The sequence below is a fragment of the Balaenoptera physalus genome (assembly GCF_965194825.1).
Source record: "Balaenoptera physalus genome assembly, chromosome: 1".
Taxonomy (NCBI): Eukaryota; Metazoa; Chordata; class Mammalia; order Artiodactyla; family Balaenopteridae; genus Balaenoptera; species Balaenoptera physalus.
In genome coordinates, this window is record NC_138882.1 from 140,165,559 (window position 1) to 140,181,743 (window position 16,185).

The following is a 16,185-nucleotide window of genomic DNA, read 5'->3' on the forward strand; positions in this document are numbered from 1 at the left end:
TCTGTCTCTTGCTTCACTTTCCTCATCTATAAAATGGGGGAAATAAATACTATCTGTCCTCCCTCCTTCCAAGGTTTGTTAAGATCTAAACAAGACCTTATAGTTGACCTACTCCATAAACTGTAAAGTATCATGTAACATAAGACATTATAATGGCCTCATCTCCAGGTTGTAGGGGGGAAGGGGAAGTAGGGAAATACAGTGATCTGCCAAGATCCTACCTAAGAAAAGAGAGGTGTGGCGTGGCAATGGGCCCCAAGTAAGCCATGGGTGAACTCTACGATGGGAACAAAGAAAAGAGGAGAGGATGGTTGTGTACACAGTACACACCTGGGTTTAAAAATTATAAAACTAGAAAACTTATTCTAACCCAATTTACTGCAGTGGGAATATCCATTTATTCCTCTTTTGTAAAACATTCACACAACACCTGGAATAACACTATGCATATAAGTATCACTCAAGGAATACTTGTTGCAATTACCAATCTATTCAACTACTCAGGCAAGCTAAAGAAAAGGGGTGGTCAGCCTTTAGACCTACTAAGTTTCCGCAACAGTTCTTGATGCAGTGTGGAAGGAATTTAATTGGCGCATTCACTAAAAGTAATAACACATCCTTTGAAAGCCGGCAAGATGACAATGCCAAGCCACAGAGCCTCCCTAACCATCAACAATAGAAAAGCTTGTTTCTAACACAATTATTTGTGTTGTTTCTAACACAAATATTTGAAAGATAATTATTTTTGCTCTTTGTCAAATTTCTTTTTAGAATGCTTACTGTGTGCCAGCACTTTACAATTATTAACTCATTAATTCATTTAATCTTCAAAACAACCCTAGGGTGGAGATGGGGGTGACGCTAATATCAATGACATGGCCCTGTTGCAGTCTAGCTTCTGCCCTGGCTCAGGTCGGCCATTTTAGAACTCAAGGCATGTCAGCCTCGGAAGAACCCTCAGATGATGGAAACAGATTAAAAGGACAAGATAGGACACACAGACAGACAGACACACAGACACACACAAACACAAGCAGACAGGTATCTACAAAGTACCCAGCTCTGACTTGCCTGGTGGGGGATGCAAAGATGAAGTGGATGAGAACCTGCCCACATGGAATCTGTAATAGCAGATGAACAGTGACAAATGCCCTATGGATGATGAAATACCAGCAGAGAGGTTACAGGTGGCACATACCCCAGGAAAGGCTTCACAGAGGAGATGCATTTGTGCCAGTCCTAACGGACGGGTAGGCATTGGCCAGGCTGAGAGACCAAGGCATGGCCACTGCAGATAGGGAGAAGGCAATGAGCCAGCAGACCGTGTCATGTCCCTGTGCTCAGAACATGTTAGTGGCTTCCCAGCTCACTTGGAATAAAATCCAAACTCCTCATCATATACTACCCAGACCCTGACCCAGGCCCTGCCTGCCTCACTTTCCCCTTGCTTAGCTCAGGCACAATGAGAACCTTTCCACCTGCTATTGCCTCTGGCAGAAAGCTCTCCCCTGGCTCCAGGCTGGAGTAACTCCGAATCAGTCTTCAGGCTCAGCTGTAATTGCATGGCCGCAGAGATGCCTTCCCTGTCCATCCCCCCCACCAAGTAAGCTAGGGCCCCCTCTACCTATTTTCCTCTCCCAGCAGACGATTTGATTCCTTCCAAGCACACACAGCAATCTGCAATGGAGATTTTTACCTATTTGACGTGTGTAACGTCTTTTTCCCCCTTTAGAAGTAGTTCCATGAGCTGCGGCCTTGCCTATCTCGTTCACTCCTGGGCCCTGACACACAGGGGAGCTCGATAAAAATTATGGAATGAATGAATGCAGTGAGTCTGTGATTGAATAAATGTGAGTTAAGGCCCTGGTGAGGATAGGGTGGAATGTGTTTGGGAATTAGTTAATTGTGACTAGAGCTTACAAGATAACAGATGGGTTGGAAAGGGGGTGGGTCCAGATGGGGAGGACCTCCAACGCAGACTTGGGTGCGGATTAAATCCCCCAACGGGTACTGCATTGCAGGTGCCGGCCAGGTTTTGGGGGGAGGGGGATGCAAACTGTTTTCCCGAGGCACCCCGGATTCCCTCTGTCCAGAGCCAAACGGACAGACAGGGACTTGTGTGGGAAATAAACAAGCTGCAACCACCTGGGCCTAGGCGAGATGCTTAAAGGGTGGAGGGGGAGAAGGGACTGTCGTCGAGCGGACCCGACGGAGCCTGGGGACTGCTCTAGTCCCCGCGGCCGAGGGTCAGGGAGGAGGGTCGCCCAGGCAGGGCCAGACGTCCAGGCGGCGCGGTCCCCGCCCGCGGGCCCCGGGGGCCGAGAACCCAGCGGGAGATGCCGCCTACGGCAGCGGCCGGAGCCACCGCGGCCCCCCTTCAGCAGGAGGCCGGCGCCCGCCGCTCATGGTAACAGGTCCCGCGGCCGCGCCCACACTCACCCTGCGCCGCCTTGGAAGCCGAGCGCGTCCGCCACAGCCGCCGGGTTGCCTTCCACGGCCGCAGCGAAGAAAACAGCCTCCGGCTCTTCTTGCCGCTCTTCTCAGTTGCTCCCATCTGTGCGCCCGCGCCCCTCCCCCGCCGCCCGCCGCCGTCCGAGGATCGCCTCCCGCTTCCCCGGCCGCCGCGCTTCTGCCAGGTGCCAGGCAGTCGCCGGGGAGGACGCGGCCGCGGGGGGAGGAGCTTGCGGCCGGATGCGGGGCGGGGAGGGTGGGGACCTCGCTCGCGCTGAGCCTGCGGGTGCGGCCGACCGAGGCGGGGACGCTGCAGGGATGCGCCAGCCGGGGGAGCGCTCAGCCCCTGGCAGCTCCCAGGTGAATGCTTTAGTTTTTCACCCTTCGTTCCGGAGATGTCGACGGAGTGCCCAACTACTGCTAGGCATCATTAATTAACACAAACCCCCCTGGGATGTGCACTGATTTTTATCCCCAAATTACAAATGATAAAATTGAAGCTCCGAAACGTGAAGTAATCTGCCCAGAGATCACACAGCCGCTGAATTATGCCGATACCCAAGTCCTGGGCTCTAGCTATATTTTTTTCATCCCTTTCTACTGCCTCAGAATGATTCCACATTATGTTGGATTTTTTTTAAGTCTGATAGATATTCCTGTTTTCCCCTCATGCAACAGATTAAGAATCACCTTTTTTTTTTTTTTGGCTGCATTGGGTCTTCGTTGCTGCGCTGGGGCTTTCTCTAGTTGCTGCGAGGGGGGCCACTCTTCATTGTGGTACGCGGGCTTCTCATTGCGGTGGCTTCTCTTGTTGTGGCGCACGGGCTCCAGTAGTTGTGGCTCACGGGCTTCTTTGCTCTGCTGCATGTGGGATCTTCCCAGACCAGGGCTCGAACCCGTGTGCCCTGCATTGGCAGGCGGATTCTTAACAACTGCGCCACCAGGGAAGCCCTTCTTTTTTTTTTTTTTTTAAGAACCTATTCTATGTGCAGGCACTTTTACACATATGCCATGAAACCTCACAGCACCCCTGTGGGGTAGGAGGCGTTTCCCATTCGCCAGATGAGGAAACAAATGTCAGAGCTGAGGTGGCCCAGCCCCCACCACTTTGTCTCTGTCGTGATTTTGCCTGTAGTTGAGAGTCGGAGAGGAAGAGCAAAACCACGATCCTTTAACACTGCCTGACTGCAATAATAATAGCTAACATTTATGGAGTGCCTCTCATGTGCCGGATTTTACATACATTACCTTATTTAACTCTCCCAATGATACTCATGGGAGAGAAATTATTAATATCCTCACTTAACAGATGGGGGAAACTGAGTATCAGAGAGGTCAGGTTACATACATAAACCCATATAAAGCTTATATGTTAGGTTGAATCATGAAACTACCATTTTTGTAGGTTCAAACAAAAGGCTCAATTCCTCATATGACAGTTTCACCAGATGATCAAAATTTAAATCACCAATGGAGGGAGATGATAATCCAGTGCATCCAGATGATACACTGAGAAAGACACATCACCTTTGTAATATTCTGGCCAGGAATGCACAACCTGAATCTAATCATGGAGAAATATAAGTTAAACCCCAAATGAGGACTTTACTATGAAAACTGGGGTACGGGGGAGGGGGCGTCAGGGCAGGGATGTTGTATTCGTTAAAAATGTCAATGATATAAAAGATGAAGAGGGACTTCCCTGGTGGTGCAGTGGTTAAGAATCCGCCTGCCAATGCAGGGGACACGGGTTCAATCCCTGGTCCAGGAAGATCCCACATGCCGTGGAGCAATTAAGCCCGTGCGCCACAACTACTGAGCCTGCGCTCTAGAGCCCACGTGCCACAAGTACTGAAGCCCACGAGCCACAACTACTGAAGCCCGTGCGCCTAGAGCCCGTGCTCCGGCAACAAGAGAAGCCACTGCAATGAGAAGTCTGCGCACAACGAAGAGTAGCCCCTGCTCGCCACAACTAGAGAAAAGCCCGCGCGCAGCAACAAAGACCCAACACAGCCAAAAATAAAAAATAATTAATTAATTAATTTTTTAAAAAGATGAAGAAAGGCTGTGGAGGTGTTCTAGACTAAAGGAGGCTAAAGAGATATGACAACTAACAGTAATACCTGACTCTAGAATGGACTGTGTTGGAGTTTTGAAAAAAGACTCTAAGGGACATTACTAGGTCAATTTAAATATATATATATGATTAAATAAGAGTGTCAGTGATAAACTGTTGAAGTTGATAACTATACTGTGGTTATGTAAGAAAATATCCCTATTTTTAGAAAATACACACCAAGGTACTTAGGAGTAAAGGGTCATGATGCATTTAATTTACCTTCAAATGGTTTATAAAAGAAGTTTCATATATATGTTTGGGGAGGGGGGAAGCAAATGATAAAGCAAATACAGCAAAATCATAGTAATAGGTGAATCTGGTCAAAGAATATATGGGTGTGTTTTGTACTATTCTTATTCTTGCAAATTTTCTGTAAGTTTTCAATTTATTCCCAACTGAAAAGGTTATAAAAAACCTTTAAGTTTCATAGAAAAAAAGAAAATAAAGTGGGAAGACTGTACCTGATATTAAGGCCTACTATACAGCTACAGTTATCAAAACAGTATGGTCTTGGCAGAGGGATAGATGCATAGATTAATAAAGAACCCAGAAACAAACCTGCACACATATACCCAACTGATTTTTGACAAGGGTGCAAAAGCAGTTCAATGGAGGAAAGACAGCTGTTTCAACAAACGATGCTGAAGCAATTGGACATGCATTGGCAAAAAAAAAAATTAACCTTGACTTAAACCTCACACCTTATACAAAAACCTAGAAAAATGGATTATGTTATTTTATTCTATGTTATTCTACAGAAAATAATAAGAGAAAATCATCTAGGATCTGGAGCTATGCAAAGAGTTGTCACCAAAAGCATGATCCATAAGAGAAAAAAGTTGGTAAATTGTACTTTATCAAAATTAAATACTTTTGCTCTGTGAAAGACCCTTTTAAGAGGAAAATACAAGCTACAAAATGGGCAAAGATACTTATCTGACAAAGGACTAGTATTTATAATATATAAAGAATTCTTAAAACTCAACATTAAAAAAAATCCAATTAGAAAATGTGCAAAAGACATGAGCAGATATTTCACTAAAGAGGATGGACATACAGATATCAAATAAGCACATGAAAAGATATTCAGCATCATTAGCTATTAAGGAAATACAAATTAAAACCACAATGAGATAGCACTGCATACCTCAGAATGGCTAAAATGAAAAATAGTGACAACACCAAATGCTGGTGAGAATGCAAAGGGAGAAAATGGATCATTTACACATTGCTGGTAGGAATGTAAATGGTACAGCTACTTTGGAAAAGAGTTTAGCAGTTTCTTATAAAACTAAACACAACTACCATAAGACCCAACAATGGCACTCTTGGGTACTTATCCCAGAAAAAAATGAAAACTTATGTTCACACAAAAACCTATACAGCAATGTTTATAGTAGCTTGATTTGTAATAGCCCCAAACTGGAAACAACCCATATGTCCTTTGGGTGAATGGTTAAACAAGCCTTGGTATATCCCTACCATGGAATACTAAGCAATAAAAAGTAACAAAGCTATTGCTACAGGCAACAAACTATATGAATCTCCAGGGAATTATGTTGAGTGAAAAAAGCCAATCCCAAAAGTTACATACTATATGATTCCATTTATATAGTATTCTTGAAATGGCAAAAATTATATAAATCAAAAACAGATAGTGGGACTTCCCTGGTGGTCCAGTGGATAAGAATCCACCTTCGAATGCAGGGGACGCGGGTTCGATCCCTGGTGGGGAAACTAAGATCCCACATGCCGTGGGGCAACTAAGCCCATGCGTCGCAACTACTAAGCCCGTGCACACTGGAACCCGTGCACCACAGCTAGAGAGAAACCCATGCACCACAATGAAGATTCCGTGTGCCACAGCTAAGGCCCGACGCAGCCAAATAAATAAAAAATAACTAAATAGACTTATTAAAAAAAAGACAGATAGTGGTTGCCAGGGAGGAGGGAGATGAGCATGGCTATAAAAGTACAACAGGAAAGGCCTGTGGTGATCGAACTGTTCTGTATCTTGTCTGTATCAATGTCTACATACTGGTTGTGATATTAGACTATAGTTTTGCACAATGTTCCCACTAGGGGGAATGTGTAAAGCTGTACATAGGATCTCTGTATTATTTTTTACAACTGCATGTGAATCTACAGTTATTTTAAAATTAACAGTTTAATTTTTAAAAAGTCACATGTCTGCAATTTCATATAGTTCACTCTAATATCTAAATCGTGCTTGAGCCAAGATTCCACCGAGGCCCACGGCTTCATGGCTACACTCAGCTTTCTTGTGACGGCTGGCTCACTGTGGGAGACCAAGGACCATCTGCCAGGTTCCAGGGCGGAGACATGGAGGACTCGGAAAAGTCACAGGAGCATGGAGACCCAGGTCAGCCAGGGAGTGCTAAACTACTCTCCTGTTTGGAATGAGTCCCTTGGGGGTCTAGATAAGTGACACTCTGAAAGTAATTATGGGCCAGACCTATTTTGTTCTTTCTCTAATCCAAGAAGAATAGGAAGATATAAATATGAAATAAAGAAGCGAAGGGGGGGGGGGGGGGGGCTTCCCTGGTGGCGCAGTGGTTGAGAATCTGCCTGCCAATGCAGGGGACACGGGTTCGAGCCCTGGTCTAGGAAGATCCCACATACCGCGGAGCAACTAGGCCCGTGAGCCACAACTACTGAGCCTGCGCGTCTAGAGCCTGTGCTCCGCAACAAGAGAGGCCGCGATAGTTAGAGGCCCGCGCACCGCGATGAAGAGTGGCCCCCGCTTGCCGCAACTGGAGAAAGCCCTCGCACAGAAACAAAGACCCAACACAGCCAAAAATAAATATATTAATAATAAAAAAAAGACAGATTCTAGTCCTGACTTTGCCTATTGTGACCTCTGATGAGTGACTGAACAGTATGTATGTGGGAGTTCTGAACTACTCGGGTTAATTCTTACAAAAAAAAAAAAGAAGGGGAATGGGAGAGACCAGGAAGAGAGTGCAAATTGAGAGGCGTCCTCTCTATCAGCAATAAGCTGCGTTTTCTTCTACACCAGCCTTCATTCTCCATGCCATCTAGACTAACGTCTAAAGAAATAGACCCTTAGAAGAAACAATCTAATTAACAAAGCTACTCAGAAATAGCAGCCACGTGCCAGCAACTCCTACCCTAGACAAGTGTTGCCCTCTGCTCCTGGGACTTCTTACTTGGCCTTGGGGTTAGGACACCTAAAATCGAATCCTGGTTACCAGGACCATCTGCAAAATATTGGTTATGTCCCTTCCCCTCCTGGCTTACTATTTTAATCACCACGACCTCCACTCCCATTAATGAATGGGATTTAACCAGATGACCTAGAAGTTTCCTTCCAGGGTTTCCCACCGTCCTTCCCTGCATGTCCTAACTCTCACTAGTTTTGAAATACTGCTACGTATCAGTAACCCCAGTGGACCTGGCTTAGAGACTCACCTTTTCTTCTATTGTTTGGTATATCCAGTGGATTACAGTAGCTTCTTGGAGGGGCGCATTTGCTCACTGCTCAGACGTCACTGGTCAGGGTGGGATGAGAGAGACATTCTTCAGCTTGCCCTTTTAGTCCAAACATCATGTGATTTCATGGCACCCCTCCAGCTTGGAGCTGAAACCAGCCAGAAGTCTCTGGCTCCCACGGTTACAGCCTGCTCCAGGCAGATCCAGTGGGAAGCCTTCCCAGCAGTCCCTGGAGCCCATGGGAAAAGAATGCAACCTGAGAGAAGATCTTCCACCCAAGTAGAAACACGCAAGTGCCCTGCGGCACATTCATGAGCACTAGCAACATGGAATTTCTTTTCAAATGTCAAAAGTGCAAAACAAATATTGGGCATAGGACAAAAAAAAAGACTCCCAAAACCCTGAATTCCATTCATGGCATTGTGTTTACAAAGCTAAGTCCAGAAATTCAAAAATGGCAGTGCTCAAAGTCAATGGGATACAAGACTGTGTGTGTGTGTGTGCGCGTGTGCAGTGTGTGAGGGGAGAGGGGGCTAATAGAAAGGACCTAGGCTTTCCAGCTAGGCAGAGCTGTGTGAATCCTGGCTCTGTCACTAAATGTGTGACCTTATCCAACTTGCCTAACTTCCCTAAATCTCAGTTTCCCCATCTGTAAAATGGAGATAGTAAATAGTACCTACCTCACAGGGTTGTGATAAGTTTTACTATCATATGTAAAGAATCAAATAGGCTAAATTAAACAGAGGAGCTTGTTATAATACTATGTCCATTTAGAGATACAGATAAAAAAGAATGGCATCTTCTTTCACAATGAATAAATAAATTGTGTGTGTGTGTGTGTGTGTTTTCACGTGTCTCAAGAGAGAGAAGAAGGGGAGGTTGATAATTGGTGAAGATCACATCCTTCAAACTTCATGATTTAATTCCATGTCTGTCTTCTTTTACGCCTGAGGTGTCCTGTTACTCACCCTCCCTTACAGAAAGTTCCAGAATGTAAACTAAACTGTATAACCTAAAGGCATCTCAGGTGCCTTTGGAACCACTGGATGCTGTTTCATGTTACCCCAATGGCAATGCCAGTAGGACTATTATTAGTACAGGAAACAACTCAGGGCAGTCTCTACTTTAAACTTATTTTTCAGTCTGAAGTTCATATTGTATTGAAAATAAGTGCTTAAAAATCTGTCTTTCCTCCATAGACTAGAGCTCCCATATTTGCATCTGACACCTGGCTTATTAATCACAGGATTCTCTGCACTCGGCACAGACTTGGCAAAGTAGACGTTCTCATTAAATGTATTCTTATTCTGTTTGCGGTTTACATCAGAACAAAGGGACTTTATTGCAGGGGAGTGGTGATCATGAGGCAGTACAGAGAAGAGTCAGAGTAAAAAGTCACTACCACTCTAGGCTGGAAGGGCAGAAGGAGAAGGCGTTACAGCAGCCCGGGGGTTGGGACCACCGGACGGAAGCTGGAACCAAGGGGATGGATGTCTAGGAGAAGAAACAGCCTCTGCAGGGATTTCAGAAAATGTTTTCTGACCGGTACCTCAATGTGCAGCCCCACATAGCCCAGACATCCCTCACTTCCAAGGAGCTTTTCCAGAAATCCTCCTTCCCTGTCTTCCCTTATGTTATCTGGGATTTAGGAGCAGCGGAGAAGAGTGATTAAAGTCACAGAATTGATCACTTCTGGGCGACCCTTGGCAAGTTACTAGCCTCTGTGTGCCTTAGTTTTCTCCTCTGCAAAATAGGGAAATTCATATCTGTCTCGAAGGGGCACGCTGAAGATGAAATGTGAGATTACATTTACAAAGCATCTAGGCTTGTCTGGCATAAAGCAAATGTTCAAATTATGCTAATCCTCACCCTCCCTTTTTAAATGACACAGAACATGCTGTAACAAAAGGTTTTTGTATTCCTCTCTTTTCTATTAGAGAAGAACTATTGTGTGGAGCCTGGAAAATCTATCAAAGGGCAGGGGATCTTTCTGGAAATGTTGGCCCCATGGCTCAGAGTTTAACTGTAGGCTTTGATGGAGGGGAAATGAAATACAGGGTGAGTGGTTATCTACAGACACATAGTTGGGGAGCCTTTAAAGTAGCGAAGGACAGGGCCATGGGAATGGCTGATGGGGGCTGAGGGACGGTGATTTGCGGGTCCCTCCTCCTGTCTTCAATCTCCTTGTCAGAGACTTTTTTGAAAATGACAGTCCAATTGTGTAATGACAAATGATTTTTTTCTTCATGTCTTTCTAATTCTTTTCTTTCTTTCAAGCTCTCTGTGTGTGAATCTTAACTTGTATAATAAGAAAGAAAAAATTAAGTGCCAAGTTTTAGGCCAACTGAAAAAGCTGACTCTGTTGGTGAGGCTTTAAAATGAGCGGTAATAGGAAAATGGAAATAAGGTGGGTTCTACTAGGGACGCAGCTGCAGCCACATGGGAGAGCGGTGGCCATTTCAAACCAGTCTCACCGGCTGGGTCTGCAATCCTCACATCTTTCGTTCTGCTGGAGAGTGCCTTTGCAATACTTAGTATTGCGGTGTAATGCCTTCAGGGAAAGCCGGCATGCTTTTAAATCTTAGAATGTGTACATACACCCCTTTTTTTTTTTTTTCGGTTGAGGTATAATTATATTTAAAATTGGAGTTGTTAACCCCTCCTTCGTTTGCTGTGTATCTTTGTTATCATAGTATTACTTTGCTTTGGTGACAGAGATGGCTGGTGTTCACCAATGCCCATGTTTCTCTTCTTCCTGGGCACACAGCTAGACTACTTTCCCAGCCTAACTTGCAGTTGGTCATGGCCATGTGACTGAGTCTGGCCAAGGGAATGGGGAACAATGACGTAAGCCACTCAGAAGCCTGGCCTCTGAAACTTTTCACATAACCCTCCAAGCTCTCTTTCTTCACATATCAGCTGACTGGAAGCTGAAGATCCAGTTACTGATTTTTTTTTTTTAATAATTTATTTTTTTTTTTAATTTTATTTCTTTTAAAGTTTGTGGGTTTTTTTTTTTTTTTTTTTAATTTATCTTTGGCTGTGTTGGGTCTTCGTTTCTGTGCGAGGACTTTCTCCAGTTGCTGCAAGCAGGGGCCACTCTTCATCACGGTGCGCAGGCCTCTCACTATCGCGGCCTCTCTTGTTGCAGAGCACAGGCTCCAGACGCTCAGGCTCAGTAATTGTGGCTCACGGGCCCAGTTGCTCCGCGGCATGTGGGATCTTCCCGGACCAGGGCTCGAACCCATGTCCCCTGCATTGGCAGGCAGACTCTCAACCACTGCGCCACCAGGGAAGCCCCAGTTACTGATTTTGAAGCCCAGAAGTATGGTGGAGCTTTCAGATGGAGGGAGCCTGGGTCCCTGAATGACTGCATGAAACAAATCTCTCCTGCTCCTCCATCAATCTCATTGGACTGCAGTGTGAGCAAGAAACACCTCTGTCATGTCCAGAATTGAGATTCTGCAGTTGTTCGTTACAGCAGTCAGAATCCCCTTACCTAATAACACCTAAAGAGACTGCATACTGAGGCAGAAATATCTAATTCTGAGTGGTATCCCTGGTGACATGACGCCAGATGGACACTTCCAAGGAAGATTAGCTGGAGCTGCATATCAACATCTCCCAATGGGCCACAAAAAGCAAATAAGAACACTGGATGTAACCTCTAAGGACGAATTTCTCTCAATTACATTTGCTGGTTTACGTTTCCCTCTTCCATGAAAAACTACCTCTGCTTCTTATTTTCAACTGTGGGTCATTAATGATGATGGAAAGAACTAGACTGGGTGGATAGTAAAAGATGTTACAAAATGGAGAAGACTTTTGACAGTTTGAATATTTGAGAGGGTTTGCTTCTGTGAGCTTGGCTTGAAATATTACACTGCCTTATCCTGTGATGCTGACATGCCTCCATGAATTCTTTCTTTTTTTTTTTTTTCATGAATTCTTTCTTTCATTAAACAACTACTCTGAACAAATATCCCACTAGTCCCTTAGAATATAGCTCTGAGCAACTGAACAACTGTGGTTCTTTTACTCAAGGAGCTTATAGTCTAATGGAGGAGAAAGACATTAAATAACCAATTACCCAAACAGATAATCACGCAAGTGGAATAAGTGCTACGAAGGAAAAGCCCAGCGTACCAGCACTGTTAGAACATATAATGGTGCGGGTGGAGAAGGGGGGTGACTAAGCTCACTGAAAGGGAAACATCTCCCTGAGAAAATGAATGGACTTCAAGACCTGCAGGATGACCAGCTGCCCAGGGGAAAAATATATAAGATATAGGAAGCAAATCTTAATGTAGGAGGACTACTATTACTGATAATACTAACCAACACTTTTATAATACTCATTATATGTCAGGTAGTGATCTAAGTACATTACATATAGTCACACATTTAATCCTTTCGGCAACCCAATGAGGTAAGTGCTATTATTATTTTCATTTTACAAGTGAAAAAACTGAGGCAAAGAAAGGTTAATAAGTTACTAATAAACGGCAAAGGAAGGATTTGCACTCCAGCGATCTGGCTCCAGAGTTTGTACACTTAGTCACAATGGTCTGCTGAGATTTGGTGCATTCTGGGCAGGAACAGAGAAGACCTGCATGGGTGAAGCTTGGTGAGCAATGCAAAAGGTGGCACAAAGTGAAACACGAAAGATACGGATTTGAGATTCCTTTGGGGTGGGGGGAAGCTATGGCATGCACTAAGAGGTCAATAAAGTCCCCTAAAATTCTGCAAGCCATCTTAATCTTTGTTTTCTCCACGTGAATTTGGTGACCCATGAACTTCGGAGGGTATGACCCCCGGGGGATAGAGAGGTGGTCCTGCCCCGTCAGCAGCTTGCACATCCAATCAGCCATGAGTTCTTCCCTATGGAGTTTAGTTTAGTTCTTCCCTCTGGCTGATCTGCCTGGGGGCCACCTGGACATCCTACCAATGGGTTCAAAGTTCCCATTTTGAACTTTGAACCTTGGCTCTTTTGTGCTCGTTGAGAGAAGGATGAGAAAAAACAAGTATGAGGGCTGTGAGGGTCTTCCCCTGGCTCTGGTTTTCCAAAGTCTGAAACCCCAGGAATGAGGATGAATCTTAGTTTATACACACTATAAGTAAGAAAAGTAGAGGATTTGAGGACAGAGGGATGGCCCACTCATCTTCTCCTCACCCTTGGATGTTTCCCTGGGAGGAGGGGAGCAGGGAGTCTGAAAGAAAGAGGTGAAGATACAGATTTTGGAGGGTCCTGGAATGAGGGGCTTGGCAGCCTGTCTCTGAGGCAGCATCCTGAGACATTGCCCGTAGACAGTCTCTCAGACATTCCAGTGCTGTGGTAGGGAAAAGGATCAGCAAAACGAGTCCTGGGCCTGAAGAATGATTTCTGTGCCCATGGGCAAGATGGAGAAGAAGCAGGAAGAACATCTTAAGCTGACAGGATGGAAACACCTATGTGACTGATGACCAAGAATCACGAAGATGGATATCTTGGCAGATGCTTATGTTGACAAAGGACCTCGAGTATCAGAGGGACCAATTGCTATCCCATCTCCCAGTTCCTTGGAACTCAGACGCAACCCTGGAGAAAAGGAATGAGAAACTTCAAATTCATTGAGAGTATATCTACAAGGTTGATGTGGTGAGGATTAGAAACAGAAATTAGACCAAATTATAAGAGAAAATTATAAAAATTTTTAAAAGTTCTATTTCGGAATCCCCTGGTGGTCCAGTGGTTAGGACTTGGTGCTTTCACTGCCAAGGGCTCGGGTTCAATCCCTGGTTGGGGAACTAAGATCCCACAAGCCGTGGGGTGCGGGCAAAAAAAAAAAAGTTCTATGTCTTGTACACCTGAGTTATGGACTTACTATCCATCACACACATACACACACACACACAATTTTTTACATACATGGAATCATAAACTACATATTGTTTATATTTTTCATTAAGAATATATCTGACAATTTTTCCAATACATAGTGTTCCACATAAAGATAGAGTATGATTTATTATTTATTACTTAACCATATCCTTAGTGTAAGATATTTAGGTTGTTTCTAGTTTTTGCTGTTTCAATCAAGACTTCAATGTACATTCTTATGTATATAGCTTTGTGCACATATGTATTTCTGTAGGAAGGATTCCTTAAAATAAATAGTATATAGAATCAAAGGACATGTGAATTTTTAATATTGATATATACTAGCAACTTGCCCTCCAAAGTCACTCTATCAACTTGTATATCCTGTGACAGTATATGTTTCCCTTTACATTATAACCTCACAATCCTGAATATCATCAGTATTTTTAATTCTTGAGAGTTTGATAGCTAAAAATGTTTTTCATTGTTCACTTCAGGGTAATTGTAAAATATGAAATTTTCTTCCTCTTTCCAGCTTTGGCCAACTGACATATCCCACCTTAGGAACTGAGGAAGTACAAACTTCTAACAAAAAAAAAAGTGGTTAGCCAAACCAGATTTTGAGTAGAATCTTATGTTAATATATTGCAATGTAATCCTGATTAACAATCTCATTTTTCTCAGATGCAACACTTAATGAATTTAATAACAGAACTCATTTATAGTTGTCCATAACTTAAATGCAGATATGCAATAATAGAGAATATATCTTCTTTTCAAGAATTCATGGAGAGTCACAAAACTTCACAAAAGAATATTCAAAAGTTCCATAAAGTAGAAATCATACCAAAAAATTTTTGACCACAATGCAATACTACTAGAAATTAATATCAAAATTAAAAATCAAAACCCCTTCCACATAGAAATTTAAAAGAAAAACTATTAAACAGCCTTTGTGTGAAGAGAATATACAAAGTAAATACTATAATGAAGACATTGCATCTCAGAATTTGTGAGATATTGCTATGACAATAATCAGAGGGAAATTCACAGTCTTAAACATGTATAAAAATAATAGAATGAATATAAATGAATTAAATTCTCAACTTAAACAGCTAGGAAAAAAAAAAAAAACCAACAAACTGAACCAAGAAACCACAAGGAAGGAGATAATAAAGACAAAAACATAAATCGATGGAATATGACATAGATACATAATTAAAACTTCTTAGGAAAGAATCAGTGAAAGGAACATAGCTAACTTTTGAAATGGAAGAAATTTAAGAAGGCTTATTTATGGAGAAACATGAGTCTAAGGCTAGAAACAAGATAAGGTTGCCATTGTCTCCACTACTACTTAACACTGTATTGGAAATATCAGCCAATGCAGTCAGTCAAGAGAAAACAATTAGAACTAAAAAGTGGAAAATAAGTAAAACTCTTTCTATGTACAGGTATTATACATGAAAGACCCAACAGAATCAATACTATAACAAAGAAATAATAAAGGAATTCCTTAAGATAGCAGAAAATAAAGCTAACATACAAAAATCAACAGCCAACTGCCAGTCAGCCAACTGCTAGTGGTCTTCAAGAAAATAAGGAGCTAGAACCAGATGTAAACCAACTAGGCCTCTAAGCACACTATTGAACTGGACTAACAATTTTTTAGAAGAAAAACATCCTAATTTCTGAAGAACAAAATGAGTTGATTTATATAACACTGGGAGTAGCACTGGGATAAAGCAAATAAATAAATATATTAATGTGAATAGGAAATAAGATTTTCAGTCTGAGAGAAAGATATAAAATAAAAGAGGGTATGGAAAAATCCTGTAATGATTAAATTGGAATTAGAAATATCAGTATGAACTTATAACTTAAAATTTCTATATTTCTTAATTCTATCTAATGTTACCACAATAACAATGAGCATACTTGGTGCCAAGATCTTCGTGGTTTCTAAATACCCTACTACCCCACTAAAAGAGACCAGAACTCTGTGGAGAAATGACTAATTCCAGGTCTTAGAAGGGAAAGTACAAAATGACACTGTGAAATCTTATGCCAACAATCAAGTAAGTGTTCAGTCACCAATGGAACCATGTCAAAAAGAAACAAGAACAACTTGAAAAGGATCCTACTTGCCAAATTTGGGATGATTTGAGCGTGAGAAAGAATAATTATTAGAGCTAAAAAAGGCATTTAGCAAGATGTCAGGACACAACATCAATATACAAAAATTAATTGTATAGCTGTACTAGCAAAAAACAATCTGAAA

The 16,185-nt window shown here is 42.9% G+C and overlaps 1 protein-coding gene across 5 annotated transcripts in view; it reads right to left on the bottom strand.

Moving 5' to 3' along the window:
- The window catches only part of DNAJC6 (DnaJ heat shock protein family (Hsp40) member C6), a 166,132-nt gene extending 155,087 nt beyond the window's left edge, over nucleotides 1-11,045 (bottom strand). The window contains exons 1-2 of one of the 5 annotated variants that reach the window (XM_082453395.1): nucleotides 2,440-2,557; nucleotides 1,625-1,677 (exon numbers count right to left, since the gene is read on the bottom strand). Coding sequence is in view for 1 of the 5 variants with exons in the window: in XM_082453392.1 (XP_082309518.1) it covers nucleotides 2,440-2,554 (115 nt within the window). In the remaining 4 variants the exon portion in view is untranslated. Of the gene's footprint in view, nucleotides 1-1,624; nucleotides 1,678-2,439; nucleotides 4,251-7,722; nucleotides 7,747-8,023 lie in introns of those variants that run through there. The other 4 variants (XM_082453394.1, XM_082453397.1, XM_082453392.1 and 1 more) reach the window with 4 other exon arrangements.
- Between the last annotated feature and the right edge of the window lie 5,140 nt (nucleotides 11,046-16,185).